This window comes from Bombus pyrosoma, linkage group LG1 (genome assembly GCF_014825855.1).
Source record: "Bombus pyrosoma isolate SC7728 linkage group LG1, ASM1482585v1, whole genome shotgun sequence".
NCBI classification, from domain to species: Eukaryota; Metazoa; Arthropoda; class Insecta; order Hymenoptera; family Apidae; genus Bombus; species Bombus pyrosoma.
In genome coordinates, this window is record NC_057770.1 from 1,413,310 (window position 1) to 1,440,877 (window position 27,568).

Sequence of the window (27,568 nt, forward strand, 5' to 3'; positions counted from 1 at the left end):
TCGGTAACAAACGGTTCTATGCCCCTTAATCATTCCGCTGTATACATATACAGTCGTGAGAAGGACGAACGTATAGTGCCATCTAACGATGAAACGATCTCCTTAAATTCTGTTTGTTGCGCGAATGGTGTCGCGTTCAATTCGATATCGCGTTATCTATGTAGTTGGATATATACGGTTGAAGCAAACGATCGTAAGGTTAGATAATCGAATCGCGGAACGGTACCTTTGATAAAGAAATTCTTAATTCAGCATGTGAATCGTGATTCAACGGTAACGAGATTTCTTCTAACGATATTAACTTAATTGCGGCACGGTTGTAAATACGATTTAATCGACGATTATTCGACAATTACTTATTCATCGAATTCGATCTTACGAAGTGAAATGATAGAACATAACCTATGCAACGTCATTCTTTCAGATGCTTTGCGTAAAATATGCCAAGAAAACTAGTGCTACGATTCTGTTTAATGTATTTTCAAAGAGTTGGTACTCTCGACGTAGCGATAAAAGCACCGATTCGTACAAAATCGTCCAGGCAAATGGTGAAAACTTAAATGGTAAATGTAATCGTTTCTTTGCGGCGCTAGCTCAACAAACAAAAATCCTTTTCTTATAGTCGTTCTCGATTGTTTCCAGATGTGGATGGTGCTGTACTTGGAATAAATTCCAATTGGGAGCTTTTAACACCGAGGGGATTCAGATTTTATTTACCAGGAAGCATTGGTCCCGGCTGGTCGGATGTAACCACGACCATTCAGGTCAGGACGCAATTAGTCGACCTGCATCCCAATGAACGGACCTTGGCAGATGATCCCAAGGAAAAATCTGCTCGCCTATTAAGTCGTTCGAGAAGAAATAATCAGCAACCAGAGCTTCGCTATGTAGCACAGGAATGTCCTTTGTTGCTAAGAAAAGGTATAGAGGAGCTATTTCCTGGATGTTTAGATGTCGGTTCTCCCCAGCTTACTATCGTTACCGTTAGCCAATTGATTAACCCAAAGGTTATGAAATGGAACAAAGAAATAGAAACTGAGAAGCTAGCTAAATACGTAAGTATGTACGATTTTATTAAATTCTACCGAAAGGTATCCTTGTCTATATAATATTTAAAGAGTAGCTAGTGTAAACCAGGCAGCGAATTGTCAATAAGATCTGTACAAATTGTTTGTTCCTTTATCTACAGTTTGTGCTAGCTGCTTCAGATATCTGTGCAAAATTGAGAAGAATGGGTTATTGGGCAGACTTCATCAATCCATTTAGCGGACAACCACATTTGAATCTACAAAAAAATAGTACTCTTTATAAAACGGACGAGCGATTCCGTTGCTTAGGATTTAAAATATTACATAGGAGCAATTGTAAGGTCATTTTGTACGATAATAACGCGAAAAATTTTTTGGGTAAGTAAGCGTAAGCGTATGCTTTATTTTCAATTATAGATTACTCGATCGCTTGTCGAGGATTTTGCCGATGTCGCGCGGTTGTACGATTCAATCGACAATACGGTCACAGGTACCGTTCTGTACGTTGCAGGAAATTTCTACACCACAGCTCCCGCGAGTACAGAATTTTTAAGAGAGATTCTACACGAGTGCGAGCTTGTAAATGTTAACAAAGCTTAATAAATGTAGAGCGAGAGGAGAAGGAGAAGAAAAAGTGTCGATATATATATATCTATATATATATACAAAATACGTTTTTACGAGTGTTATATTGCGGTTTTTAGTTCTTCAAAAGATATTTAATTTTTGAATTGAGATGTATTGTATAATTCTAAAAAGAAATTTCATGCGATATAATCGTACGTAAAATGCTTGTTTCCTTCGGTACGCTTTACATTATCACGTACGCTGTCTCGTACTTGGACAGTTGCGAACTTGCAACACCTTGCAGTTGTACGTTAAAGACGGAATTACTTTCCTAAGAATGTGCAACGTGTGTCATTTCTTATTCTATGTTGTACGTAAATTGAAACGATCATAGGTAACTAATACCACCGGCAGGAGAATTCTGATACACGAGGTAAGAATAAATATTTATCTAGGAGCGCGAGTAAATTCGAGTTTCGTTTAAATCGTTTCGCCGCGAGCGAAAGAATGCGAAGAGATGCGAGAGAGGATCGCCAGGCGGAAAGAATATCAGTCGACTTCGAGTTTGCGGAAAGAGCCAGAGATACCGCACAAATCGTCGTTCGTCGAAACGTGATGACAATCCGCCGATGTAATCTCTATGTACATGTCATCGAGCTCCTTTATTCGATTCCTCTGTTCCCTCAAAGTCTTCTTGAAATTTGCTGAAAAGCAAAACAAACTGAAACATTGACTAAAACTAAAACTACATCGTCGATGGTGAACGATTATCAATACGTATATACGTACCGATCATCTCGCAGAGTGGAATTTCTCCCCCGTACTCTTTCGGCAAGATTCTTGGGTCAATCGCTGTTTTCAATTCATCCAGGCTCTTGTGTACCTTAATGGGAGTATAGCACAGAGATCATTGGAAGACGGACGTTCGATTAAAGAAAAATGTAAGATCGCGCATATACAAGCGTACGTACCAAGATTCGATTTTTCAACTTATCGTTCAGAAGAGAAATGCCAAACTCGATGACTTTGATTGCGCAACTCGGGATATTAACAAAGTGAGTTTCCTTGTGTCTCATGGGTGTACTGTTTTGAATACATCGTAACATGTTACGAATATCCGTTAGGGACCAGGCGCTCAGGTGACCCATTGTCAAACCAGATTCGTCGTTGATGTGTGTGTATCCACGGACTTGATTCTCTTCGTCGTCCATCAGAGATTCCACTACGAGGCTATGAGCTCGAGCCATTTGAGCGGACGTGTATTTGTAAGGATCGAAACGACCTTTGGAAGAAATAGAAGAAGATGTCAGTGCTTGAAAGACGCGTGTAAAGTAATGGGAGGAAACGAAAAGACGAAGGAGAAAGAGGAGGTGAGCTTACTTCGAGAATAGAGCAAATCAAACTACTTACATATCGGAGATTGGCGGATACTCACCTGCGCAAGAGAGTATCACTCGTCGACCATGACGGTCGCGTTGCATCAACGGTATCAGATAACCGGCATCTATGATAGCTTCGATGTCTTTATCTTCGACATCGAGATTTTGGAACCAGTTTGGATACAATTGTCTGATAGTTAGATAGCGTTCGAGCATCTCTTCCGCCATCGGCACGCTGAACTTCTTGGTTCTGAGGAACCTGAGGAGAAAGGCCGCGTCCGTTCTGCAACGCTTGATATTAGGATGCTTTTGAATCCAATCTCTGAATTGTTTCAAGGTTTCTTCCCTGATGGCATCGTCTTCGCGAAGCTCCGCGCGGGCGATCGTTCTCGTGCTCTCGCTTAACGCGCATCCGTAATTTTCTTCTTCCGACTTTGCCATCGTTCACGTCCGAAAGAATCAGACAAGTACCGCTCTCCTTACGGATCGCTCCGCGCTTTCGGTTCCCCTCTTCCTCTTGCTCTTCCTTCTGCTCCTTCTCCTTCTCCTTCTTTGCCTTCTTGTCCTCGTTCCGTTCTTGCTGCTGCTGCTACCACGCTACTATTACTTCTATCCCACTTCTACTCCTTCCCCTGCTCTTCTTCTTCCTTTCTCCGTCTTCCCGCGTCCTCGTTTCGCTCGTTCGAATTTTAAGCAAGCCACCGACGATTACGAGACTCGGCGAGTTCTTACGCCATTTGGCGACTCGTCGTCGAGGAGAAAGTTCGACATCGATCTACTTGCGAGAGAACAAATGTCCTTGCGATTCTTCGCAGCGCTTTCTAACAACCAACGATACGACCTCGCAAATCTTTCGCGTATCTTCCGATGTCCATATTCACGACCTCGTTCTCCTTCTCGTTAATCAAGCGTTAACAGGCGATTGCGAATATCCGTTGGTCGCTTTTTGATGCACATTCGTCGTAAAATTGTAATCGCGGCTCAAACGGAATATAGAAAACACGCGAGAAATCGCGACGTTTTTATATATAGATGTACGTTTAAAAATCGAAACAGTTCGTTCGATGTGACACTCTAGCCGTTCGTGGCATGGTGCTGGCAATCGGTAACGCGGCACACCAAACGACGTTCGTATCCTTACAGTTACTCGGAAATACACGGCTAATCGCGGCTAGCCAAGGTCGTCGATCACTATTCGCGTCACAATATCTTGTGCCGCGTTGAGAAATCTTTCTCCTCGACCGACTTGGACCCGAGTAATCCGCTTGCTTGCTCGCTCGATCAATTTAAGGCCAGATCGTGGTACGCGAGCCGCTCTTACCGCTCCTACTTTTCCCGCTCTTACCGCTCTGCTTCCTCTCTTCGCACTCGCTTTGCTCTTCTCCTTCCCTTTACGTAGTTCTGTTCATTTTCGAATACTTAAAAGATTCGACACGCACGCGTATAATACTCGTCGTCGTTCAAAGGTTCCTGCTTTAAGAAACTGTCGCCTTGAACGACGCGACGTCGTTTCTCCACGCATTTGACGTATCTTAGACGACGGGAATTCTCAAGTCTGCAACACTCGCGATTCGATTCGCGGACGAACAATGCGCCTACATTATTAGACGGTATTAAACGGTATAAAACGGTGGCCACTCGAGGGTTCACTTTCTTCTCGTAATTTTACGTTTTACTTTCACCGCGAGTCTCCGTTCGGTCGACCCGCTGAGTATCGAGGCTGCGTTATATACTGCGATATAGTCATCGACGAAACGATCGCAAAACTCGGAAGATTTCCCGTTGTTCGTCGAATGCAGCGAACGGCAACGCCAAGGTAAAACGCGCACGCCTAATAAAATCGGTCTTTTTTACGATATTACTACCGCTCGTTTTTTCACTAACTGCCTTCCGCTTTCCTCAACATTCTATACTATTTCCTTTCACCGTTTGTTCCCTCGTCGACTCGGATCGATACACATTCCTCGCGATGTTTATACGTTCTTTTTTTAAACGCTTCGAACAGGATTTTCTCGATCATAGGTCTCTACGATATATGATTGGTCGTTACACGTGACTGGCGTTTCTTCCCATTTGCTTGCGTAATCAGTCGTGTACCAGGACGTTTCTCGACTCGGTGAAAGTCGCCGTTCAATCTGCATTTGTAGTTGTGCCTTTCTATTCTTTCCTACTTTACACGTATCTTTACACTTCGATTCGTCTCCCGTGCTTCTTAAGCTACGCTTTGTACCAACGTTACGCATGGTTATTGGAGAATCGTGCGATTTACATTTTCTTTTCAAATTGGTATTTACATCGATGTTGCTAGGAAAAAGGGAAACAAAAGAAACGACTAACTCGTGAACAAAATATAATTGGTGTATAACGTATGCTTACATTTTCGTTTCGCTCCATACGTTTCTCATCAATCGTCGCTGTACATGATACAATCATATATAATATACGATCAATGTACGATGTACAATATACGATAATATTCGTTTATCGACGAACATCCAAGTTCCGTTGAATTGCCCTTTTATTTTACCCCTGTACTTCGAAATCCATCGATAGAACGTACTTTAATACACGAAACATTACGAGTTTCGCGTTCATACGCGATACTTTTGCGCGTACGCGCAAGTACATACATACGATAGATAAAATATTACACAGAATCGTTGAGAAAAGTGCAAACGTTGCAACGAGATAGAGCGATCCTGCAATTCGGAGGGCTACCAGCCAATGTTGAACCTGGAAGCATCTGATAAACGTTTCGACGAGAACTCCAATTGCAACAACCGCGTAAAACATCCAAAGAGTCATCTAAGGATCACATTGTCGAACGTCAGGTCCCTACTGTCGCGCTGCGTGACCGACTTTTTAAACGGATTCCACGGTAGTTTCTTGGCTACGTGGGCGGTGGTAACGGAACCGGCAGGACTCGGTTGACCCGAGGAAATGCCGGAAGAGCTGCTTGCCGAAACGCTTCCCTTGTCCTGCTGGTTAACCTTACCCGGTTTCTAAAAACGGTAGCACAAGTCTCTGATTATTATCGTAGGCCGTTTCCGTAGGTCAATGCTGATGAGACCACGTTTGCGTTTACCTTCAAGTAATTTCTGTCCATCGGCGTAACCAGTTTTAAGTTTATAAAATCACCGGATTGCTTAATCAGCCGAACCACCTGTTCGTGGGACGACCACTTGACATCTTTGTCGCCGATTCCTACTATAAAATCGCCTTCCTTCATGCCACCCAACTGAAGAAACAAAACCGCCCGTTATAACAACTATAAATATCTATTGCGAGACCCGTGTTTATACGTACGTCGGCCAACGAATTGTGATCGACGGCAGCTATTATTACAGGAGCATCGCCCCGTACACTGAAGCCGAACCCCTCGCCGTCGGGTCCTCGTTGAAGCTGTATCAATCGTGGCGCGGTCCAATGTCTCTTAGCTGAAAATATAGCGACCGGACCCAACGATCTGAAAAGATCTTCCACTCCGTGCTGCCCGAAATCCGGATGAGTGATGCTCAATTGGAACTTGGTGGATGCTACGTCAGGGAAAACGATAGGCAGTTTCGTCACGGGCACCGGCCCATCGAAAATCTAAGGTCTAAGAATAGATGAAAGAACCCGCGCGTGTTACCTATGATATCCGGAGGATCCAACAATCCTCGAAAGTCATCCTCGTCCCCGATGCCATTGTAATCCTCTACCGTCGATTCTTGTACTCTCTTCAGAACTTTGGCAAGCGCCTGTTTCGCTTTCAAGTCTCTGCACATTCTTTGCAGCCTCTGACTTTCCTCGTGCAGGACCAAGGCTTCCCTGAGATGCGCTTTCGCTGAAATAGCGAAACAGCGAAAGAGGTAAGATACGGACGGAACAGAAATCGAGATCTCGGATCGGATGACGATCGCCTACGCACCCAGTAGCTTCCTTTCGTTATCGTCCCGTGGCACGATCACGTCGAGCTGCGTCTTTCCGTCGCTCCTTTGCACATGTTCGAGCGCGAGTTTAGTTTCAGCCCGCCATTCGGCGATCGCTCTATCGAACAATCCAAGTGCGAGGTGCTTGTGCGCGAGAGCCAGATGGTGTTCCCGTTTTACCAAGATCAACGATATCCAGGTTTCCGGTACGTAGTCGCGGACCGGTTCGCGCGAGATCAACCCGTGGACATCGCTGTAGACGGCCGCAACCTAGGCAATCGAGGATCGTACGCCATTGGATAAAATGGTTCGCGGGATCTAAGCGAAATATGGGCGTATTAGATTTACGCGTACGTAAAATTTTGTCGGCCGCTACCTGTGACGCTTCTTGCGCTAGGTCCAACGAAACGTCGATGTTCCTCCCGTCCTTCGATTGAAGTTCCAATTTTTCGAACAAACATTCCCTCGCCTGAGCCTGAAACGAGAGAAGAACGAGACGCGCGTCAGACCGTGCTCCGACCGTGTTTCCCCACCCGGACACGCCGCTCTCCTTCGATCGTAATCGTTCGGTTTGCGGCGAATTCGAAGCGCGTGCTACGGCTACGAACGCGTCGTTACCAGCATCAGTTGAACGAGCATCTCGAGCATGTCCGGCCCAAGATCCATACTCGGTGCGTTGGTAAAGTTTTCGTGTATGTAACGAAAGGTACCGGCGGCTCGCAGGAACGCGTCGATCGCCTGGTCCAAGCCTCGCGTGGACAGACGATCCTGCTTCGCGGCCAATTGAGTGTACAGTGCGGCTGCGTTGAACAAAATCGAAGCCTTCTCGAACGCGACGGTTCGCTGGCAACTGGGAACCCCTGTCAACGAGTCGAACCACTCGAAATAGATGCCCAGACTTCGATCGGGAGGGAAGAATCTTCGCTCGACGAAGTACAGTTGATTGTAGTAGCGTAACAACAACGCGATGCCTGCCGCGTCCCTGGTCGGCGTCCGCGTCGCCTTGAAACAACAGCAAGAAAATCTGATTATCTTCGACCGTTGCATCGTGATCGTCCAATCTTGCTCGTAACTCACCTGTCTGGTTTCCATCAGATCTGCGATCGCCTCCTCGTAATTCGTTCCGTCTTCGCTATAGTGTTCGAGGATAAAGTCCTGCGCGTAACGTTCAAACGACAGTTGAATAAAACGGTGAAAGAGTGTGAAAGAGTGTGAAAGAGAGAAAGACAGGGAGAGACAATCGAGCGCGTTACATCGATACGCGCCGCTTAGCGACCGCGTCGAAGAGTTTGCATCGGCGGATCCGCGCGCAAAATGTCGAGAATCACGCTCGATTTATTACGAAAGCGTTCGGAGCACAACGAGGGCGAGATTTCAACGCTCGAGGAGATCGCGTTGCATCAAGAAAACATCGAGAAGATCGAACTGATCGACCGAACGTGCAGGCATTTGAAAATTCTCTTGCTTCAGAACAATCTGATATCGAAGATCGAGAATCTGAGCAAGTTGAAAAGGTTAGAGTACTTGAATTTAGCGCTGAACAACATAGAGACGATCGAAAATTTGCAAGGGCTCGAGAGCTTGAAAAAGTTGGATCTAACGGTGAACTTTATCGGTGACCTTCGTGGCATCAAAACGTTAAGGTACATTTATTATACATATTCGTTATACATACAGAGCCGTTCAATCGAACGAAATTGTTACGTTAATCGTTACGCGTGGAACCATTGTCACAGGTACAACGAACGCTTGGAGCAGCTGTTCTTGGTGGGAAATCCGTGCGCGGATTACGAAGGGTACAGGGAATACGCGATCGCGGCTCTAACGCGATTGAAGGAGCTAGACGGCACGCCGATCGACAGATCCGAACGGATAAGAGCGTTGCAACGTTACGCCGAGATCGAAGGGGAGATCGTACGAAGTTGCGCGAGATACAAGAAAATACGGGAAGCGGAATTACTCGATTATCACGAACAAACTGCCAAGTCACGAGCAGATCGAGTAAGCGAGTTTTCCTTTTCCTTGTTACGGCGCGCTCCGCGTTCCACCAAGAATTCGATCGAGTTACGTCTATTATCCGTAGAAAGTCGTGGACGGGGAGGAACATCGCCACGAGGAAGAGAAGAAGGAGCGAGCGGAAAAGCAAGTAAACGAGGAGGAGGAGGAGGAGGAAGAGGAGGATGAATCGTTTTGGAATCGAACCAGTCGTCACACGCCGGAGGAACGCGTCGCCATTGCGGAACGGTTTATGCGAAAAGAAAAACGAAGAAACCGGGAGAAAGATCGGAGCGTCGAGCCGCGTACTACCTACAGGTTGAAGCTGTTCGATCCGCAGGGTAAACCGTACAATGTGAATCAGCCGAAGGTGCCGTTTAAATTGAACGAGGAGCAGTACAGCGACCGCATCGTCTTGGAGGTGGCTCTGTACAAGTACGTATCCGCGATTGGACGAGACGAGCGATCGGCGAACTCGACTCGAATACGAGATCGGCTATGATTTCAGATATTTAGACACTTGCCACGTTGACGTGGACGTGCATCCTGAGTACGTGAGCGTCACGATCAAGGGAAAGGTACTGCAGCTGACCCTGCCATGCGAAGTATCGGTGAAGGATAGCACGGCTCGAAGAAACACGACGAACGGCAGATTAGTGGTAACGATGCCGCGCTTGAATCCGTTACCTACGATTCTCCCTTTGTACAAACAGGCGATCAAAGAGGAACCCGACCGACGTAGAACGGCGATCGTCGAACGGCGATCGACGACAAGCGTACGCGAGTACTTGGAGATAGGTCCGTCGCGAGCGAGCGACTTGGACTTTTCGAGAATCGCCGCTGAGCCGATGGTCGACGGGCAAAAGGAAAATCGTTGGAAGCCGAGTGACGAAAAAGTTTGCAGCGACGACGATTCGGAAGTACCGCCGCTCGAATGAAACCCACTTCTCGTGTTAGACGGCGCTCACCTTGAACGGATCCCGAAAATCGATATCTTTGGTTTCCTTCAGTCCCAACGGTATCATCGGCATTGCCGGTTCCTCGCTAAAGGCAGAAAAACACAGACGCACAGAGTCAGGCTAGTTGCTAGAGCGGCATCTCAGGTTCTTACGTTTAACGTTGAAATCGCGGATAACGGAGAACGATAATCTCACCGACCTGTCGACATTCTGATAAAGTTCGACCGAGCTGTTCAACTCGGCAAGCTGTTCCTTTAGCAACTGCAAGTTCGAATTGACGAAACTCAATTCCAGCGCAACGGTCTCTCGCAGCTTTCTGTTGGTCGTGGCCCTGAAACGTAAAACGTACACGTGAGTGTGAGCGGCGCGCATTCTACGAGTCGTACAAGGAGAAAGGCAGTTACTTGAAGAGGTTTTCCGCGCCGGCTCGCAACCGAAGCTCCTTGTTGATCTCCTGATTCAGTTTGCTTCGTTTGTTCTGCAATTTTCCTCGGCAAGTGGCCACCCTAGGATCGGAGCCCTGCACAGCCAGTTGAACGTGCCGGTTACCAATCGTGACGCGAGAGTTGGCTCGAGTCGAAACTGCTGCCAAGATCGTCGCTTATACGATATCGCGCGTTACCATCGCGAAAAGACGAGCGACCAAATTCCTATCGACAGGAGAGCTCGAGCTCGACCGAGTTCGATGCGAAAGAGACTCGGGGCCTCGATTAAAGGCAATCGCGAGCTGTAAACGTGCGATCGATTGCCAAACAAAAGAACGTGATTCGAATATATTTCTCACCCCCAGGCTCTTTTTCGTCGAGGATTCTCGCAATATTTCTACGTCCTCCGACCGACAGGAACAACCTTTTCCTATTCGCAAATATCGCGACGACGCATTCCCGCAGTCCGTCCTCTTCTCTCGTTCGTCCAACGAAGTCGGCCGGGATGCGCGATTCTTCGATAGAGCCGCGTAACAAGTCCACTTCAACATAGTACTCGTTCTCGCAGCCACATTGTTCGTCTCGATCGCTATTCCATGCCCGTTCGATGCTGCGAATACAGAGAGGAAATCGAACGCGTTCGCCTTTCGTCTAACCTCTCTTTCGATTTCGTTACTCGTCGAATGCGATGCACGGACTCGGCGGCGGCAGAATCGACGCACAACGCGATCATAAACGCGATCCAACGTGACTCTTCCTACCCTTTTCGCGTTACTCTCTACGACGTGATTCTTTCATACCATCCTTGATGATGGAATCGCGTGCGTCACGTCGTGAAACTCGGCGCGAGTCACGATCGCCGATGAATTTCGATGATGCTTGTCGCAGGAATCGTGATCGAGAATCTGGTCCGTCGGACGAGAACGAGAAGGAGACAGGAACGCGTTTCGCGATGAAAAAGTTTTCTGGTTTATCTCGCGCGGTACATCGTATCCCGAGGCTTCGGCCGACTCCGCGGAGCCACTCGATTCTCGGTGAAAGGAAAGAAACTGTTTACGAATTATGGTGGGGAGGAGGATAACGTTCGCTCTGCGTACCTTGCCGGGTGCGGCTGCTACGTAGCACCGTAATTTTAAGGTCGACGCGCTTCGTGCTCGATTACCGATTTTCCTCGCGGTTCCACCGCTCCATCGAATCGACCGTCTTCTTCTCGAATACCGCGCGTCGATTACCACTCGCCGCGCTCTACCGATCGCCGGTCGGTCATTTATCGCATGAAATCGGCCGGAAGCCGGAATCGAGCCGCGCGGCCAACGAGAAGTAGCAAAGAGGAAAACGGTCCAAGGCCTTACCGTCGTGATCACCGGTCGCCTATCGCGTTCCATCTCCGCGCGCGATAACATCGAAGAGAACGAGTTTGACGCGAGGATGCGGGACGCTAACGGGACCTATGCTCAACCTCCATTTGCTCGAATCCGATGTTGGAGAATGATCTGCCATCAAACTCGAAACCCGTTGGCGATATCGTTCCGGTTGCGTGGGGCGATACGGCCGATGGTGGCAGACAAGGAAACGCGAAGGGAGGCGAACGTAACGTTCTTGCCCGCAGCGGTGCTAGATCTCGCGTTACGCGTTCCACCTTCCACGTTACAGGTTACGCGTGGTGCATCGCCGCTCGAGTTCACCGGACCAGGCACGCTCTACCGGATCCGAGGCACGCTGTTTACGCTGGCGTTCAAACAGGAAATGCAGCCTTCGCCTGCTGCCCCTCGCCTTGCGACCCTCTTCCTCCTTTTCCCCTTTACTCTCCTGTCGTTTTAACCGTTTCCCTAGATCACGAATCTCTCTCAACCACGACGAAACCAACGATTTCGATTTACCTGTAACCTTAAATCCGGAAGTATCAGCATCGTTCCCCGAGTAGAACCTCCCCAGAAGGTACACTATCGAAATTATTCGAATATTCGGCTAATTTCCTGCTCTCCCGTCCTTGGAACGAGCACTATTTGATACCAACAGGCGGAAGCCACTGCTAACAGGTAGAACGCGAAAATCAAGTTCCCTGCTGACGAGGAACGATTCAAAATAATCGACCTCTCTCGATCGCGCACACGTCGAACAACGATAAATCCGTGTCTCTCGGTTCCATAGCCAGTTGGGTAGTAGAAACACCCAGTACGTGCAAGCCAACGCGAAATATATCGATCGTGCTTCTTCACATTCCACTCGCGTGTACAAATCGCGTTCGAAACGATAGACGGAACGTTACAGAGGTAGACGCGTTCGATGTTTCCGCGATGCGTTTCTTTTCTATGGGAAAGCGGAATTCCCAGGGCCGACGAACGGTGTTACCCTCGTGAGAAGGAGGGAGAATGAAACGAAGTTTCAGTGAGAGGGGATATAGACGAGTGAGAGCAGGAAAGAAGAGAAGATCGTCCGAGAAGATTTACAGATCACCGTTGACTCGCATCGATCGAAGCGCACGGGATAGCGTGCGCGCGCGCCCAACACAGTCCGCTGATTTCTCACCTTTCGTGGTCTATTCCAGTTGACGACCGATCGGGCCCCTTTATTCCTTCGGCAAATGTCGCTTCGACTCGTCACAGTCCGCTCCCTTTCGGGTACCCTCGGTCTGTTTCGTTTTCTACTCCCGTACTCCTCCGCGAATACTTGCAATAATTCGGATTCGCGCGCGCACGCCGATCTTCCTAGCCACGCTAGACGAGTTTTCGATCGATTCGCGTCGAGCAATCGCGTGTCCCGCGCTTTCGTACGCGCGTAACGCCATTTTTCGGTTGTCACTGCTTCGCGAATTCTTCCACTCGAGATCGTTTACTTTACTTCCGAGTTCCTTCTCCGTTCGGCGAATTTTCATACCAAATCGTTATGTCTCGGATACATTTTCGATGCGAGCGATCATAGGGGATGCTTGATAATTATGTAACCGATTACGTTGTTCGATAAGTACGATTTGTTCGAACATTTTCGCCTTAAGTCATGCAAACTTCGATCATGTATCATCCTATCCAGGACCGATATTCTAACGTTTATCAATGGAGAAAGTCGAAATTCTATCTGTCACGTTTCACTTTCCGAATTATCTATCGTAGATCGGTGGAATGTTTGGCACTTTTTCGAAACGCCACCTGCAACCGTGACTTTGTTTTTTATTCGTTGTTACAGTTCTATCGGGTTTCGCACGTTTCACCGTCATATGTGGCGAGTGCGCGAGCTCCATATGTGTTGAATCACTCGATGAGACGCAGAAACACGAGTCGTCCAACGTTGTTCGATCAATGGCAGAAAGATGGCGTGCGATCGAACGAAGAAATCGTACGAGCGCGTTAGGATCGATCGGCGAAAATACGTCGCGATAAAACCTAACAAGATTGAAGCTTGCATACTCGTGTACGTTCAGATAAGGGGCGCATACTTTTTTCCTTTCACAGAATTTATTATCGCTGCGACTTACTACTTCGGACAAGCTACACGATGAATAAGACTAAGACCGTGACGCGTTCCCAACGCGACATTATATCGTGTAAACTCGCGCGTCTCGGTTTGGTTGACGCAAACAACAACAAAGACAATGTACGACGTATGACGCACGATGTATGACGCATAACTTAAAACCGTAAAACGAGAAATTCGTTTACTGGACTTGTCACGATACTCACCCTAACGAAACGTGGCTTATGAATATCGTCTTCGACGATATCTCCCGATACGATAGGTATGTTCATTGTATTCTATCTAGCGCGCATTTGCATTCTATCGAGCGCGCAACACGTTTCACCTTCGGAAAGCGAGAACACGATATTCAAGATAGAATAGAAGGTTTTGTTCACGATGTCAATGCTTCCTTTTCCTGTATCCTTGGATCGAGATGTTCATAATCGTAATCGCGAGGTGTTCGTAAAGGAACGATTGGCTCGCGCGATCGAACAGAGATATGGATCGATTCGATGGAAAAGCAAGGATCCAGACTGCAGCGTCGATCGATCGTCCTCTGGTCGATATTCGAGGTTGCACAGTCCGTTGAACGACGCGATTCGTGCGGAAACCGAGTACCCGCTTTCCTTCTCGGTAACGAGACTAGACGAAACCGCAGCACGAGCCATCGGTTAAAGATATTTCGAGGTTGAAAATGTCGTGGTCTTGGTCACTCGCGATCACGTGCTCGCGTGCCACAGTTCTCGAACACGTTTCAACGTGAACGCAGCCGCGTTTTGACGTACCGAACACGACTGCGAGACTAGTCGAGAAATACTATTTGCCGACGCGAACGCGATCGATGCACTGTCGAGAACGTGAAAACGATAGAAACACGTCATTTGCTTGTGTCCCAAGTTGCCGTCCGTTGTTGCCTCCGTACTACACTCGTTCATCCAACACACGCGTGTACTCACAAAGGCCTCACATAGGGTCCTCTGATCGCACGAATACGCGAGACCTCGCCTGCTCGCAGATGGATTCAACCGTTCTCCCGCAGGTGTGCACGCGAGTATGGGTGTAATGACGCGGCCAACACTATCGCTAGTGCATGCGTGTGCGCACGAAATACCCCATCGGTGTAGCTGTTATGTCGTAGGGCTTCTTTCTTTCTCTCTCTCTCTCTCTCTCTTGTTCGTTTCTCGAGCGACGATCGAAAGGCCGCAGAGCACGGCAAACTCTATTCGATAATTTCGATGCGATCTCTCTGCTATTTCGTTTACTCGAACCACCGTCGTCGATGCAATTGCGGGAATTCGCGAGAGATTCTTTTCGAAAGGATCGCGACCGGTTACGCCAATGCTTCCGTAGCTGGTATATATACCCGCGACACACTTTGCGATACCGATCGTCGCTCGAACACAAACCATGTTTTCGCGATTCATCCATTTAGTTATCGAATACCACTCCCTTCGGTTAAAGGTGTTTCTATGTATCGTAGTAGTAAAAGTAAAGAAAACACGCTACGTTCGATTGTATTGATCGCAATGTATTGATACTATCTAAATTCACATATTCACAATATAGGTACAAATTTCTGTTGGATCCGACGTCAGTACATACAGTATAAACAATCGTCGAATTCGAGATTCGAAAAATAAATTGGTCTTCAGTTACGTTAACGTACCATTCGCATCCATGGCCTAAAATATGTTGAAATTTTTACAAATTGTTTCACGTTTGAACGTTTTGCGCGATAGCGCGCAACATCGTCACACGATTGATTCTCTTTTCCCTCGACGTTTCCATCGATTTGGCACGGTTTCCAAAGGTTTCGCGTCCAGTCAACGAGTCGATTATCGCTACGCCCGTGTTCACGCGATTGAACGAGGCTGATCCCATCACCGTGCTCGAGGGATCAACCGTCTTTGGATAAAAGTTAAGAAAAACACTTGCTGTACGCGAATGTACGTATATGCATATTTACATCGTATATTACTTTGAAATTGTAAAACGCGAACTTTATAGCTAGTAACCAATTTAAAAATAGATCGATCGATAAGTGGAAAATCTGGTAGAAAATTCGGTGAAACTACTTTTCACATGTGCTACGTTTATCATCGTATCGGAGTAGCGTTCAACATCATATTGTATATATTATTATACCTACGAAACAATCTCTTGAGACATATCAAATAGAGCAATAGGAAGACTGCTAAATTAATTGTAACTCGTAAAAATCGAAGCTCGTTCTTCCTCCGTAAACCGATACCGAAGAGTCGCGAGGCTTCCCGAGTTTGTCTTTCTTTCTCTCTTTCTTTCCCCGCTTCATCGTTTACCGATAAAACAAACATTCGATCCATCACAGTTTCGAGTTTAGGACGGAAACAGGATATTCCATGGATTATGCCGAGCTTAACAGTTCTCTGCAACAACGATCATTAGGCAAGGTATTATTTCGAAAGTAATCTCTCTATCTATCTATCTATCTATCTATCTATCTCCGCCGATTTTATTTTCGACGCGATCTCTTCTCGCAATTTAGGAACGTATCGTACGCGATAATCGTTTTCGAATATCGTGATACCGATACGCGTGTAAGTAGCACATCGTCGCGAAAAGATCCAAATACGTATACGCTTAATACGTGTCTAAATACTTACGTCGAAAGTTCCCTTCCCAGTAAACCAGTCCCGACTAATCCTGTACGCGATCGACTTCTATTAAGTTGAGCTCTTCTCTCTGCTGTAAAAAAGAAACATTTACGTCGTTTGTATCCGTCTGTACTACACTTGTACGTGCTATATTAACTTGATCGGTTTGCGTTACGAACGATCTACATTCTAATCCTTTCTTACACAGCTACCTAAACTTAGCTGGCTAAATTAACTACTGTTTTAGCGAAAATAGTTTAAATACTGATCGATAGTACAAAAAAAACTTCCTTTATTTATTTGAAAATTACGATATTTACAACAACGAATGCGATTACAAGTGATCGATGTAGTTGCGCGAGTATATATTCGATGATCGTCTGCGTATCTAAATCACAGAATGTTGTACAGTCGATAAGTTCTCGTTCCTAAAAATTACTGTTAAATCGTATTTTACGTGTTTCTTTCTTCTTCTCTTTTTTTCCCGCTTCCGATAGACTGGCAAAGTCTCCGTCCTCGATTAGTCGTCGAGCTAATGCGATTTTTTCAAAAACGAGACCAGCGAGTAAAAATGAGTAATAATAAAAAGTCATAGATGAAAAATGGAAAAGAAGCATGCGTCTGACACGGCCAAACGACATCCAATGACGTGAAATTGAAATTTCGTAAAAAAGAAAAAAGAAAAAAAAAAAGAAAGAAAGTACTGAAAGAAAAAAAAGAAAGATGAAAGAAGCGACGAGGCGAGGATTCAGTCTTGTCTTGTGGTAAAAAGTACAGGAAAGTGAAGCATTATATCCTGAAATCGTCGTAGTCGTGTAACGTGTCATGTTCGAAAGCGTCGCGATAACGTCTACCACGATAACGATACAGACGTTCGACGTACAAGTCTACCAAAATTTCCAAGTCCGTTTCTGACTTTTCCTTTTCATTAGAACGGTTTGTTTCTCTTTGGTTGCAATCGAAGGTATATCGTCGCATTCTCGTTTGATCGATGATTTGATCGATCGATCGGACGTCGAACAAAATTCTAACGCGTTATTCCCGTATCCTAATCGGTGAAAGATATCAAGGTTGTTGTTCACTCGAGACTCGAGAGTGGTGTCGGTCATTTGGATAGCGAGTCTGTTCGATTCGGTTGTTTTCATGCTTGTATTCGCGATTTCGGGTCGAACTAAACGTTTCAAAGTTGTGAATTGACCGTTCGAATACTCTATGTTGCACAGATTGTTTTCATTCTCGTCTTTCCAATGAGCGTTATTGTTCCCGAAATTTTTCGTTCGAATCAACTTCAACGGAGAGGAGATCGTCTTGCCGATTCTCGTCGCGATATCACCCATGGATCGCGATATTCTGGTCGATGCGGTATCGGAAGTGGTAGTGGTATCGGAAGCACGGCAAACGGAATAACTTTCGATCAGCGAAACGCTTTCGCTGCTTGGACTGCCTAAATAACCAAACGATCTTGTGTCACCGGCCATCGTCGACCTCCTCGCATGCTTCGATCTACGACTTTGAACGGCACGACGCACGATACTGTTTCTCTTATGCTTCTTACTTACTATAACGCGTCGTTTTCTCGCCGGGCTAACTTTCAAAGCTTCGCCTACTAAAACCGTCTGGTACAAAACACAGGGTGAAAGTTGCAAGCTCGAACACGGCGACGGATCGTTCGATGCTAGAGATTCGACGTGCGTCGGTGTGCGCTTCTTCAGTTCGTCTATTACGAGTCCATATGACGAGGCCGACGATAAAGTAGCAGCGGTCACGACACTACATTGAACAGAATTGCTGGATGAATTTGAGTTTTTATCGAAATTTCGAGATCTTCTTATAGAAATCTCTCTTCTCGGAGTTTCTTCGATCATCGGTCGATCGACGCGTGCTCTCTTGCATTCGATTTCGGCTTGTTTGCTTTTCTGAAACGAACTGACCCTAGACAGAAAACTTTCTCGCTTGGGCGCTCTCGTGGCACGATCGAGCAACAAACGCTTATAGAGATGTTGATTCTCTTCCGGTGTCGTATACTGTGTTAAATCGGAACTTGCCGAGCTCGTGACTGCACCACGAGGAAGAGACGAGGCGACGATTTTATTTCGATTTCGAAGCATGCGCCGCCGCTCGGCTTCTCCCGATTCGTACAATTTAGCCAGCAACAACTTCTCCTTCTTCGTAGATTTCGTCGTAGCATATGCAGCCCTATAGAACTTACCACCAGCGGCGCGTACTTGACGTTTTCGTCGTTGATCCGGCCGACTGAACGCGGAACCAGTTTGTAGAGCCTCCATTAAGCTGTCCATGACACCTTCCTGCGTTTCGTGGGCGTTCATGTCAACCAGTGCTCGTTTCCGCGCAGCCCGTGCCGCTTTCTCCGCTTCTGCTTTTTCTCGCGCCTCTCTCGCTCGTCTTTGTTTCTCTTCTCCCTCTCGTAGTTTTATTATTTCCTTCTGAGCATGCTATAAGAAAAAAGGAAGAAAAGAAAAGAAAAAGAAGAAAACGTATGAAAACAAACAGTCCAATTCTTCTTGATTTCCTCGCTTACCATAAAATCGTCTTTAAAAGTTTTTATATCCCCAAAAAATTCTTCGATCGTGTACTTTTGCTTGTCGAAAGAAAAAAATTCCGAAATTTCGGTGTACAAACTGTCCATATGTTTAAACATATTTTGAAGAACTTCGTAAGATTCGCGGGCTTTCTTCGCAAAAGGCTGCGAGTCGATTACACGATAGTTAAGGAAAATCGATATATACGAGTACAATGCTTATTTGATCAACGACAATTTGATTATCGATCAAGCCACTAAATATAACGTTCGTAACATTTGAAGGCGGGCAAAAAGAAATGCAAAAAAGGATACACCCATAACATGCAGGAACAAATCGTCATTCGATTGTGGGATTTTGGCATTCGACAAATCTTGTTCAAGATTTCGAATATTGGAATCCATCTGTCGCAACGTTCTCTGTACATTTTCCAAGGAAACACGACTAGCTCTGTCCACGTGTGCTAGCTCTTCTGGGAAGCTCAGACACTCGGGGAATTGTCGCTCTATCGTGTCCACCAAATAGTGCATCAGAGTTTGTTTGTTGTCGACGTCCTTGGTGCTTGTTAACTGAAAACCGAAAGGAAAGATATGATATCGCGAACGATGGCGATCCATCTCGTGTTTACGGTCCAATGACAAAGCGTTACAACGCACCTTGGTAAGAAAACTGATCTCGAAGCCGAAGGCTTGGCCGTTTTTCGAGCCGGAATTCATGTAATTGCCAAGCAGAAGAATAAGTTCGAGAATTTTGGCAAATTTTTTGCTACCTTTTACTTCCTCGCAGGCTGCCGTCCCCGCTACTATGTCCGGCTTTACATCTTGCACCAGTTCTTCGTATCGTAGCATGAAACTTAACGATCTCAGTCTCGGCAATAATCTCTTGATCGTTGATATCTATAGTACACATCGATTCGAAAATGTTTCAGTGATCTGAAACGTTGAAAGAATCCTCGTCTTCCGCATGAGCGGAAGGTTGGTTGAAATATTTCAACTGTACTCACGGTGATGCAAAATTGTTCGGCCTCTGTCAAATCGTCGTACTGATCTTTGTAGAGTTGCAGTTTCGACAGTTGGTCCGGTGGTGGTAAATACTGTATCAGTCCTTGAAGTATATTGTCCGAGATAACGGGTCCTTCGCACTTAAGTAAACATGACTTGACCTCTTCGTACGACGTGTGTTTTAAAGTACCATTAAGTAATATAAGAATATTTTGCGCAGCTTTGCCATCCAGGACTTTTAGATCTTTCACTTTCTTCGACGGAGCTGATCTGCGCAACCAGGAGGAAAGATAATCATTACGTTAGCAAGATTCTTTGCGTTTCACATTTTAACAACAACGGATAATCGTTATTAGATTGAGAGAATGATTGGAACGCTGTCAAATTACTTGTCCACGACATCGTCGATTTTCTTCCCACTCGGTTTCGATGCGAACTTTTGAACTAAGCCGTCTAATATTTCGGGCCTGGCCAACTTATCCTCTTGCACTTTTGTCCAAAACGATTTTTCGGTGAGTTTATGAGGCATGATCTACGGCACGTGTTGCGTCACAATAGTTTTCTAATTAGAAGAAAAAGGAAAATCGTATCTGATAGATATTCACCGCTTTCCAGTTTGCTCTCTTCAACGGCGCGTCGACTTCCCACTTTTTCTTCGGCTTCAGTCCTAAAGGTAGCGATTGTGGAGCAGCGTTCAAGCCTGGTACGAACCCAGGCATCATCGGTGGAGGTACCGGACCGAATCCTGGCATCGGTGGAGGTGCCGGTCCCGGTCCCGATGGCATACCAGGCATAGGCGGTGGTGGAGGTCCCGCGAAACCGGGAAGAGGTGGCGGAGGTGGACGCGGCCCGCCGAAACCTGGTAGTGGTGGCGGCGGCGGCGGCGGTGGCATTCCCGATCCGGATCCGCCCGCATTTGCAAGCGGAAGCGGTGGAGGTGGCGGTGGATTAGTTGTTCCTGGTGTGGACGAACACTTCACAACATTCTGTGTGCGTGTATCGTGAATCAAATGGGGCAGTTATTACTAATTGACGTAAGTTACAAACATAGATCAAAAGCAGAAATCTGCATTTACTCGACTGAGCGAGTTTAACGACAAACTCACAGCGTTGACACCGGTCGATCTCGCTCCTCCTTGTTCCAGCTCCCTGATCTTGTTCTCCGCGTGTTGGAGTTTCGCCTCCGCTTCCTGCTTACTAGCTATGGCCTCTTCCAACTTTTGCGATACTTCGACCAATCGTCTTTCTTCCTCTGCCCGCGATTTCTCGACCAACGTATCAATCAACGGTTGAACGTCGATTTGAAAGCGTTTGGTTGCGCTAAAATCCGGATCACAGCCTGAACGGTGCAACACTATTTGCGACACGCATTCTTCTATCAATTTATAGTAGGCCGGCCTGTTGGAGGAAAAAGAAAAGAAAAGGGAAGGAAAGGAGAGCAAAGGGATGCAAAGCATAGGAAAGAAAAAGGATGGAAGGAAAACAAAATAGTAATAGTAACGATAATAGAAATAATAAAAAAAAACGATATCGATGAGTAAATATAGTATAATAGCATGCAAAAGGTTGTGACTCTTTCCTACCTCACCAGAGCATCGTCTCTGACGAATAAAAGATGTTGAAGTATCGACAAAAAATATGGTTCCGCGGATGTTTCCATCACCATATTTTTAATCACTTCGAAACAATCGTTTACATCGTCCAATTCCAATCGAACATGATCGAATCTTTGAACAAATTCCTCGTAATCTTCCTCCTTGTGATCATTGAAGATTTTTAGATGTCTGGCCAGATCCTCGGATTCGTTCTTTTCCAATGTCTCTAAAATATCAGCCAAGCCGACCCGCATGATTTCATTTCGCAGATGCAATCTAAAGTCTAGTTCTTCGGCCGAAGAAATGATGGAATTGATAAGTTGAAGGCACTCCACCTATCGGAAGAACGTATGTATCATCGGATTACGAAACAAACGAGAACGAGAAAGGAAGAAAGGAGCGAAGAAGCGAAAGATTAGTCGGTAAAGACAGGAAGAGAAGAAACATACCCGTAAGTTCTCGTTCTTCTTGTTCATCAGGCCCTGTACGATCGGTAAAAATCTTTCCCTTCCTTTGAATTCACCGTTCATGGTGATCGCGTCCAAGACTTTCTTGTGGCTGTCGCTCGAAATGAGACAAACCGCGCCAAGCAATTTCACAGCTTCGGACATGACCGATGGTTTGGTCGGCTCTAACGATCTAGCTACGATCGTGAGTGCTTCGTGATGAGCCAACATCTCCTTTATGCCGACGGTGTTGTTCATAATAGCCTTTAAACATCGGATGCATTCGTACTGTATTCGCTCGTACCGGTTGTCACTGTCACAGAACATGGAAAGGCATCAGTTTAACGTCATCTGAATCTGTTACAGCGAACAAAATAAAAAATAAAAATACAGTTCCGATAAGCTACAGTCGAGTCAACTATTCGAAAAGAAATCGCGATGGAATTGCATTAGTATGCATCATCGTGGAATATTCGAATAGGCTAATTTCGAATGGCTCTCGATTTTCGACTAGTCGACCAGCGCTATTGTACAGAGCATCGCATAGGCAGATCATCATGCAATTAAATACCCCGATTGTGAGTTGATATTACGCGTTTCCTAGTTTAACTCTAATCGTCGAACCATTAAAAAAGTATACTTTCAAAATAAATAATAAGATAAATAATAAATAAAAAACTATATATTGAAAAGTGCCGGTTGTTGGCATTGGAATGGACAGAATTTCATCTAGAAGTTTATGTTACATACATATGTATATGTAGAGGGTGTATTATATGATTATACACGTATAGGATAGGCACGCGCGCTATCATACATACTTAAACGTGCACCAACATTAATATCGAAAGCTAAAAATAAAAAGAGGAAACGATGCAGAAAAATCTATCTTGCTAATAAAATTAAAGCAAATAGTATTTTTACATAAATTACCTATCGTAATATATGAAGGCACTGCAATAGAATAACACGAACATTAGAAATTCTTAGTCGGACAATATCGAATACTGATGCTATGACACAACGCAACGATGTTTTTTTCCTCGGTAATACTTACTTCCGATAGCATTCGTTGAGCGTTGCTAAAACCTGTTTCAATCCTTTGGTACCAAATTCTTGAACCCAACTCAAAGGATTGTTCGTCAACGCTATTCTTAACGACTCGATGCAGTTGTAGATCTTGTTGACGCTCAAATCGGGTTGCGCCAAATACTGTATATAATCCGCTGGTTTATCAAATTTTGATCTATTCTCCTGTATGCTACCTTTGTAATGCAAAACCAGCATCTCCCTCTTCTTTGTTTCCGATTGCTGTCTCAAGGGCTCTTTCTTCTCCTCGGTCAGATTCATGTTGGCCTGTTTTTCGCGAAAACTTGATCATCTCGAAAACCTCCACGCGTGTCCAGATAGCGGTCGTCGATTGAGAAATCGACCTCAACTCACCAACATCTCCTCGAATTTGTCGTTCACCGTCTCTTTGTCCATTCTTTCGATCATACAACGTTGTTGTTCAATTTCATTGAAATCGTCACCGGAATGGGGTCGTGGTATAGTGTTGTTTCCCGAACCACTTCTGACCCCACCTCCACGCCCGGACTTTTTTGGCCGGCCGAACCATGTGTCCAGCTGAAACGAAAAATTGAAAAGAGATAAAACGAAAAAAATATTCAACTGATCGCGTTCGTCGCCGTTCTAATACGACCGGACGTTTTAACGCGGAAGCATCGCACGCGCCTAGCATTCACACACGGCGCCGGCGTTACGTTTCAATTTCCAATCGTACATCATCGTTCAACGAATTCACCGATAATCGTCCTTCGTCTCTGTATCAGCTTCTTCCTCGACGATAAACAGTTTCGCTTTTCAATATCGAGTCTTACCCAATCTGTGATCATCGGTCGATGTCTTCTCGTATACGGTAACGGTAACGACGCGCTAGAACCGCGCGACTCATCGGAGCTTCTCTCTCCGAATCAGATCTCTGACAGCTTCTACCACGTAAAAATTCCCGGTATATCTTGCCACTTCTTACATCGATACTTTTCGAATTTTTCAATGCACGATCCGATCGAACACGACGTTATCGCGATATTAACACGATCTTTCTGAAAAAGTTATCTTTCGCGATAAAGAGAAGTTCATAAAGTTGATGATATTCGCGATTATTCGTCGCACGAGGCTTGTTTTCACACAGCGGTAAATCGACAATGCTGGCGTATCTCTGGCTCGGATAGGCACTGAATCGTAGAGCGAAACGTATCCTCCAAGTAAGCTCGCGAGCGGACGGTAAGATCGAGTTAACGGCATTAAGAACAGCGAGTCATCGAACGGGTCGAAAGAAGGGAAGTTTGAGATCGCGTTAGTCAGAGTGGCGGATTGGAGAGACGCGCGTGCGTAGTCGGTGTGAGTCTACCCACGACCGGCCGAGTAGATGGTCGTCGTGTGATGTCGCGCATCGGTGTTTACACGTTCCCGCCTCTCGATGCGTTCACCGACGGATTCAGGGAACCAAACGTTTCTTCGATCTTCCTGACGTTTATCGCGACGCTACTTTCTCCGACAATTTCACAGTCCCTTACGATCGTTCCAGCGCAGTTCCTTTCCTTTTCTCGTCTCGCCAGAGTTCTTTCTCTCGCTCTCTGAATCTTAACTTTCGTTCTTTCGCGTAAAATGGGCAAACGCGTAATTATTCCAATATTAATAGAATCGCATTCGTCAACCCCTAAGAAGAACCGAGTGTTGACGATTCTCACGTTCGGTGTCTCCTACGTGATACTTCTCGTTGTACGTCATAACCGCGAATAGCTCAAGGTTGCGGCAGTTCGTATAAAAACGTGGTCTCAAAATGATGGAAGCGTCACTCGTGCCACAAAAGGTATTACGTTTCGATACGACTCCGTTTTCAAGACCCACGTCTAAACGCTAACCTTCCTATTGACTATAAAAACTGCAACAACAATTCGTTGATAACGCTGAACGTGACAAACAAGAAATACGTCGACGCAGAGTCACATAGTACGAGAAACGAAATATCGTTCGCGCGTGCATGAGATCAGTTGTGCGAATAATCGATGATGTAATCCACTAAGCTGACAGCTGACTCTACTTTCCTTTAATTTTTTCGTCCATCGTCTCTTATTCCTCACGTTCCCTACTTGTTCCTGCGTCAGAAGAGCCAACTGTAGCCGCTCCCGTAGGTTGTACTTACTTTAAATACCAATTCTCGATTATTTATATATCAATAAACGTTAGAAATAAACATAGCGTAAAGTGTTAGAAATTTTTTGAATTTGTGGAATGTGAATGATGGAAGAGAGAAAACCGGTTTTTATTCGTCAAACTCTTCTAAAATTCTTGAAAATATTGGAAAAGATCTCAGTTACAGTAAAAGAGAAGAAAAAAGAATGAGGAAAGGAACGAAGAAGGAGATGAAGGGAATGGGAGGGAGGGAGGGAGAGAGAGAGAGAGAGAGAGAGTGGGGTCAGGGGTGTGGAAGCGACAGAAACCGATATGAAAAAAAGATGAAATGGAAAGAGTCAAGGTATATCAAACTAAATTGTCGCGTCCCTGATAGCTTGTTACCTTGTCCTAGTATCTCATACGTCGTGCATTACGCTTTCGTGGAATAATTGTCTTTTCCGTATGCGAAACAATTTACCTTGAACGATCGTTGTGACTCATACGCGACGACACTGTTATTTTCGATTACAACGGTCGAAAACTTGACCACCTTTTCTTACTTATTCAGTCGGAATTGAAATTTATTTCGATTTAATGCCTTTTCCGTTATCGCGTTGCGCCGCAAAGAAACTGATAATTATACGGCAGGAAATGTAACATATATACTTACATACGTGTACGTGTATACACCGTATCGCTATTTCGCGTTTGACAAACGTGTATGCATATTCCGCTACTCAAAAATATCCTAATTTTCTCTTTTCTATGTTTTCTTTCTCTTTCTTTTTTCTCGTTTCTATACATGTGCATATACTATAATGTTGACGTTACACGTTAATTTCAACTTGGTGGATATATCTTGCTTTTTACATTTTCATTAAATTTTCTAACTATTAACAATAAAATACTTACGAAACCTACAGATGTTTTGTCTTTCCTGTTGGCCATAGCTTAATCTCCTTCAATTGTTACCTTCTATTGTACATTTTTCTCCTCTGTAAGAAATATAAAGAACTTTGTATAAGCATAAATCTTTAGTAATGGTCTACGTATCAATGATATAGACTGCTTTATGTAGAAATAACTACTTTACTGATAAGTAGCTGTAATTACTTTAACTAATTTTAGTTAATATTTTAGCTGATTGTACGTGATAATGTTTTAAACTTGGAAAAGCACCAACAGGTGATTCCGCAAACCAAACTACTGCGTATGATTGAATGATAATCAAATATCATGTACAATATCTTTATATTAAACTAAAGTGCAGTAAATCTAAGCTAGTAAATGATGACTATCGCTCTTGACTCTTATCTTTGATTCTTATTTAAGTAATGTAAATTAAATTTTGAATGGATCAAGCTGTTACCAAGCTATTCTATACAAAAAAATGTTTTCAATATGAAATATTTGCTGAAAATGACGATACCATGAAGGTAGTACCGGTAAAAGTAGTTAATTTGATAATACATTTTACTTGAATATGAAATGACCTTTTTTTACACAATTGTTTTGAATACTTACCTGATTTGATTTAAAATTTTATTCACCAAGGGATACACTTTTGGTAACCATAAATTCGGCGTTGCTCGCATTCATTCGTAATTTGTATAAAATTAATTCGGCGATCAAACTTAATAATTCGCAATAAACCATAGGAAAAACACTTGCAATTTCTTGAGCGAACTAAAATGATCTTTCCACAGATAAATATTCATTTCATCCGTTATGACAATGGAACACCTGCCAATACGATACAACCTCCTAAGGAGAGAAAAATTGTCAAGTTATTAACTAAAATTTCTACACTTTCACGTAAAAAGGTAATGGACTATAAAACGCTGATAACGAATTACATCGACTAGGGAAAGAAAACCGTCACATCAGTTAATATTCGTTAAACGAATAACCGTACCACAACGAGTAGCATGCGGAGAAACGTTGCTCGAACACCAGCGCCAATCAGCAACGAACCGCAAATGCTAGTTTCGCCGCAAATACCTATCTACGTCGGTATTGTAGAAATTCTTTTATCACTATCGACTGCTGCCTCCCTCCTATAACTCTCTTGCGTATTATATTCTAACGGTAGACGCGTAACCAACACCAAATGATATTGTAATACTCTAGTAATTATTACGTTACATATAATCTATATATGTATTCCTTATTACTTACATAAAAAAACATTTATCTATTCGTAGACTTTCTCGTATTACCGTAGTGTGAAATGATATCGAATAACGAGTTCTATAGAATGCAAAACATTTATTGGTTTATATAGATTTCATTAAATTTAAACTATATCAGTTCTGTGCATACATATTAAAGTAGAATTATTACCGCTGATCACATTAAAAATGTATGTACAATGCGCGATTTCACTGTTATTCGTGTACCGAACTACTGCTAGGTAGAAATTGATGAACAAATATTAATCCTTCTGGAAATTTCTC

General features: G+C 44.7%; 5 protein-coding genes across 14 annotated transcripts; 2 read left to right on the forward strand and 3 right to left on the reverse strand.

Annotated features, from left to right (window-relative positions):
- Positions 1–119: 119 nt before the first annotated feature.
- On the forward strand, positions 120–1,662 carry LOC122566029 (cobalamin trafficking protein CblD). Of its 2 annotated transcripts, none has more exons than XM_043722722.1 (5): positions 120–273; positions 425–563; positions 643–1,055; positions 1,190–1,364; positions 1,446–1,662. In XM_043722722.1, exons 2-5 carry the CDS (start codon positions 425–427, stop codon positions 1,616–1,618), a joined length of 900 nt encoding a protein of 299 aa, XP_043578657.1. In that variant the 5' UTR covers positions 120–273; the 3' UTR covers positions 1,619–1,662. The 2 variants fall into 2 exon arrangements, with proteins under 2 accessions (XP_043578657.1, XP_043578666.1); XM_043722731.1 differs by having other exon boundaries at positions 122–273; positions 1,190–1,406; positions 1,540–1,662.
- On the reverse strand, positions 1,539–5,159 carry LOC122566026 (clavesin-2). The gene is made up of 4 exons (XM_043722709.1): positions 3,031–5,159; positions 2,567–2,877; positions 2,385–2,478; positions 1,539–2,299 (listed from the first exon to the last, which is right to left on the reverse strand). Exons 1-4 carry the CDS (start codon positions 3,413–3,415, stop codon positions 2,145–2,147), a joined length of 945 nt encoding a protein of 314 aa, XP_043578644.1. The 5' UTR covers positions 3,416–5,159; the 3' UTR covers positions 1,539–2,144.
- A 148-nt stretch (positions 5,160–5,307) lies between these two features.
- LOC122567968 (rhophilin-2) lies at positions 5,308–7,977 on the reverse strand. Its single transcript, XM_043727176.1, has 8 exons — positions 7,963–7,977; positions 7,596–7,745; positions 7,262–7,360; positions 6,885–7,155; positions 6,606–6,800; positions 6,281–6,510; positions 6,060–6,212; positions 5,308–5,976 (listed from the first exon to the last, which is right to left on the reverse strand). The coding sequence occupies exons 1-8, from the start codon at positions 7,975–7,977 to the stop codon at positions 5,776–5,778; spliced, it is 1,314 nt and encodes a 437-aa protein (XP_043583111.1). The 3' UTR covers positions 5,308–5,775.
- A 69-nt stretch (positions 7,978–8,046) lies between these two features.
- Positions 8,047–9,842, forward strand: LOC122566014 (dynein axonemal assembly factor 11). Of its 2 annotated transcripts, XM_043722694.1 has the most exons (4): positions 8,047–8,528; positions 8,622–8,886; positions 8,969–9,315; positions 9,389–9,842. In XM_043722694.1, the coding sequence occupies exons 1-4, from the start codon at positions 8,200–8,202 to the stop codon at positions 9,816–9,818; spliced, it is 1,371 nt and encodes a 456-aa protein (XP_043578629.1). In that variant the 5' UTR covers positions 8,047–8,199; the 3' UTR covers positions 9,819–9,842. The 2 variants fall into 2 exon arrangements, with proteins under 2 accessions (XP_043578629.1, XP_043578624.1); XM_043722689.1 differs by having other exon boundaries at positions 8,047–8,886.
- Positions 9,843–10,038: 196 nt separating this feature from the next.
- LOC122565952 (protein diaphanous) lies at positions 10,039–27,217 on the reverse strand. Of its 8 annotated transcripts, XR_006316345.1 has the most exons (19): positions 26,969–27,217; positions 26,637–26,876; positions 26,025–26,107; positions 23,376–23,558; positions 22,990–23,288; positions 22,866–22,886; positions 21,936–22,245; positions 21,475–21,821; positions 20,998–21,289; positions 20,497–20,877; positions 20,281–20,423; positions 19,894–20,161; positions 19,547–19,786; positions 19,205–19,459; positions 18,890–19,054; positions 18,560–18,803; positions 16,360–16,441; positions 10,244–10,359; positions 10,039–10,170 (listed from the first exon to the last, which is right to left on the reverse strand). XR_006316345.1 is itself a non-coding variant. In XM_043722572.1 (18 exons), the coding sequence occupies exons 3-18, from the start codon at positions 26,058–26,060 to the stop codon at positions 16,101–16,103; spliced, it is 3,288 nt and encodes a 1,095-aa protein (XP_043578507.1). In that variant the 5' UTR covers positions 26,061–26,107; positions 26,637–26,876; positions 26,969–27,217; the 3' UTR covers positions 15,225–16,100. The 8 variants fall into 8 exon arrangements, 3 of the variants coding, with proteins under 3 accessions (XP_043578507.1, XP_043578482.1, XP_043578479.1); XR_006316346.1 differs by lacking the exon at positions 22,866–22,886; XM_043722572.1 differs by lacking the exons at positions 10,039–10,170; positions 10,244–10,359 and adding an exon at positions 15,225–16,122.
- Between the last annotated feature and the right edge of the window lie 351 nt (positions 27,218–27,568).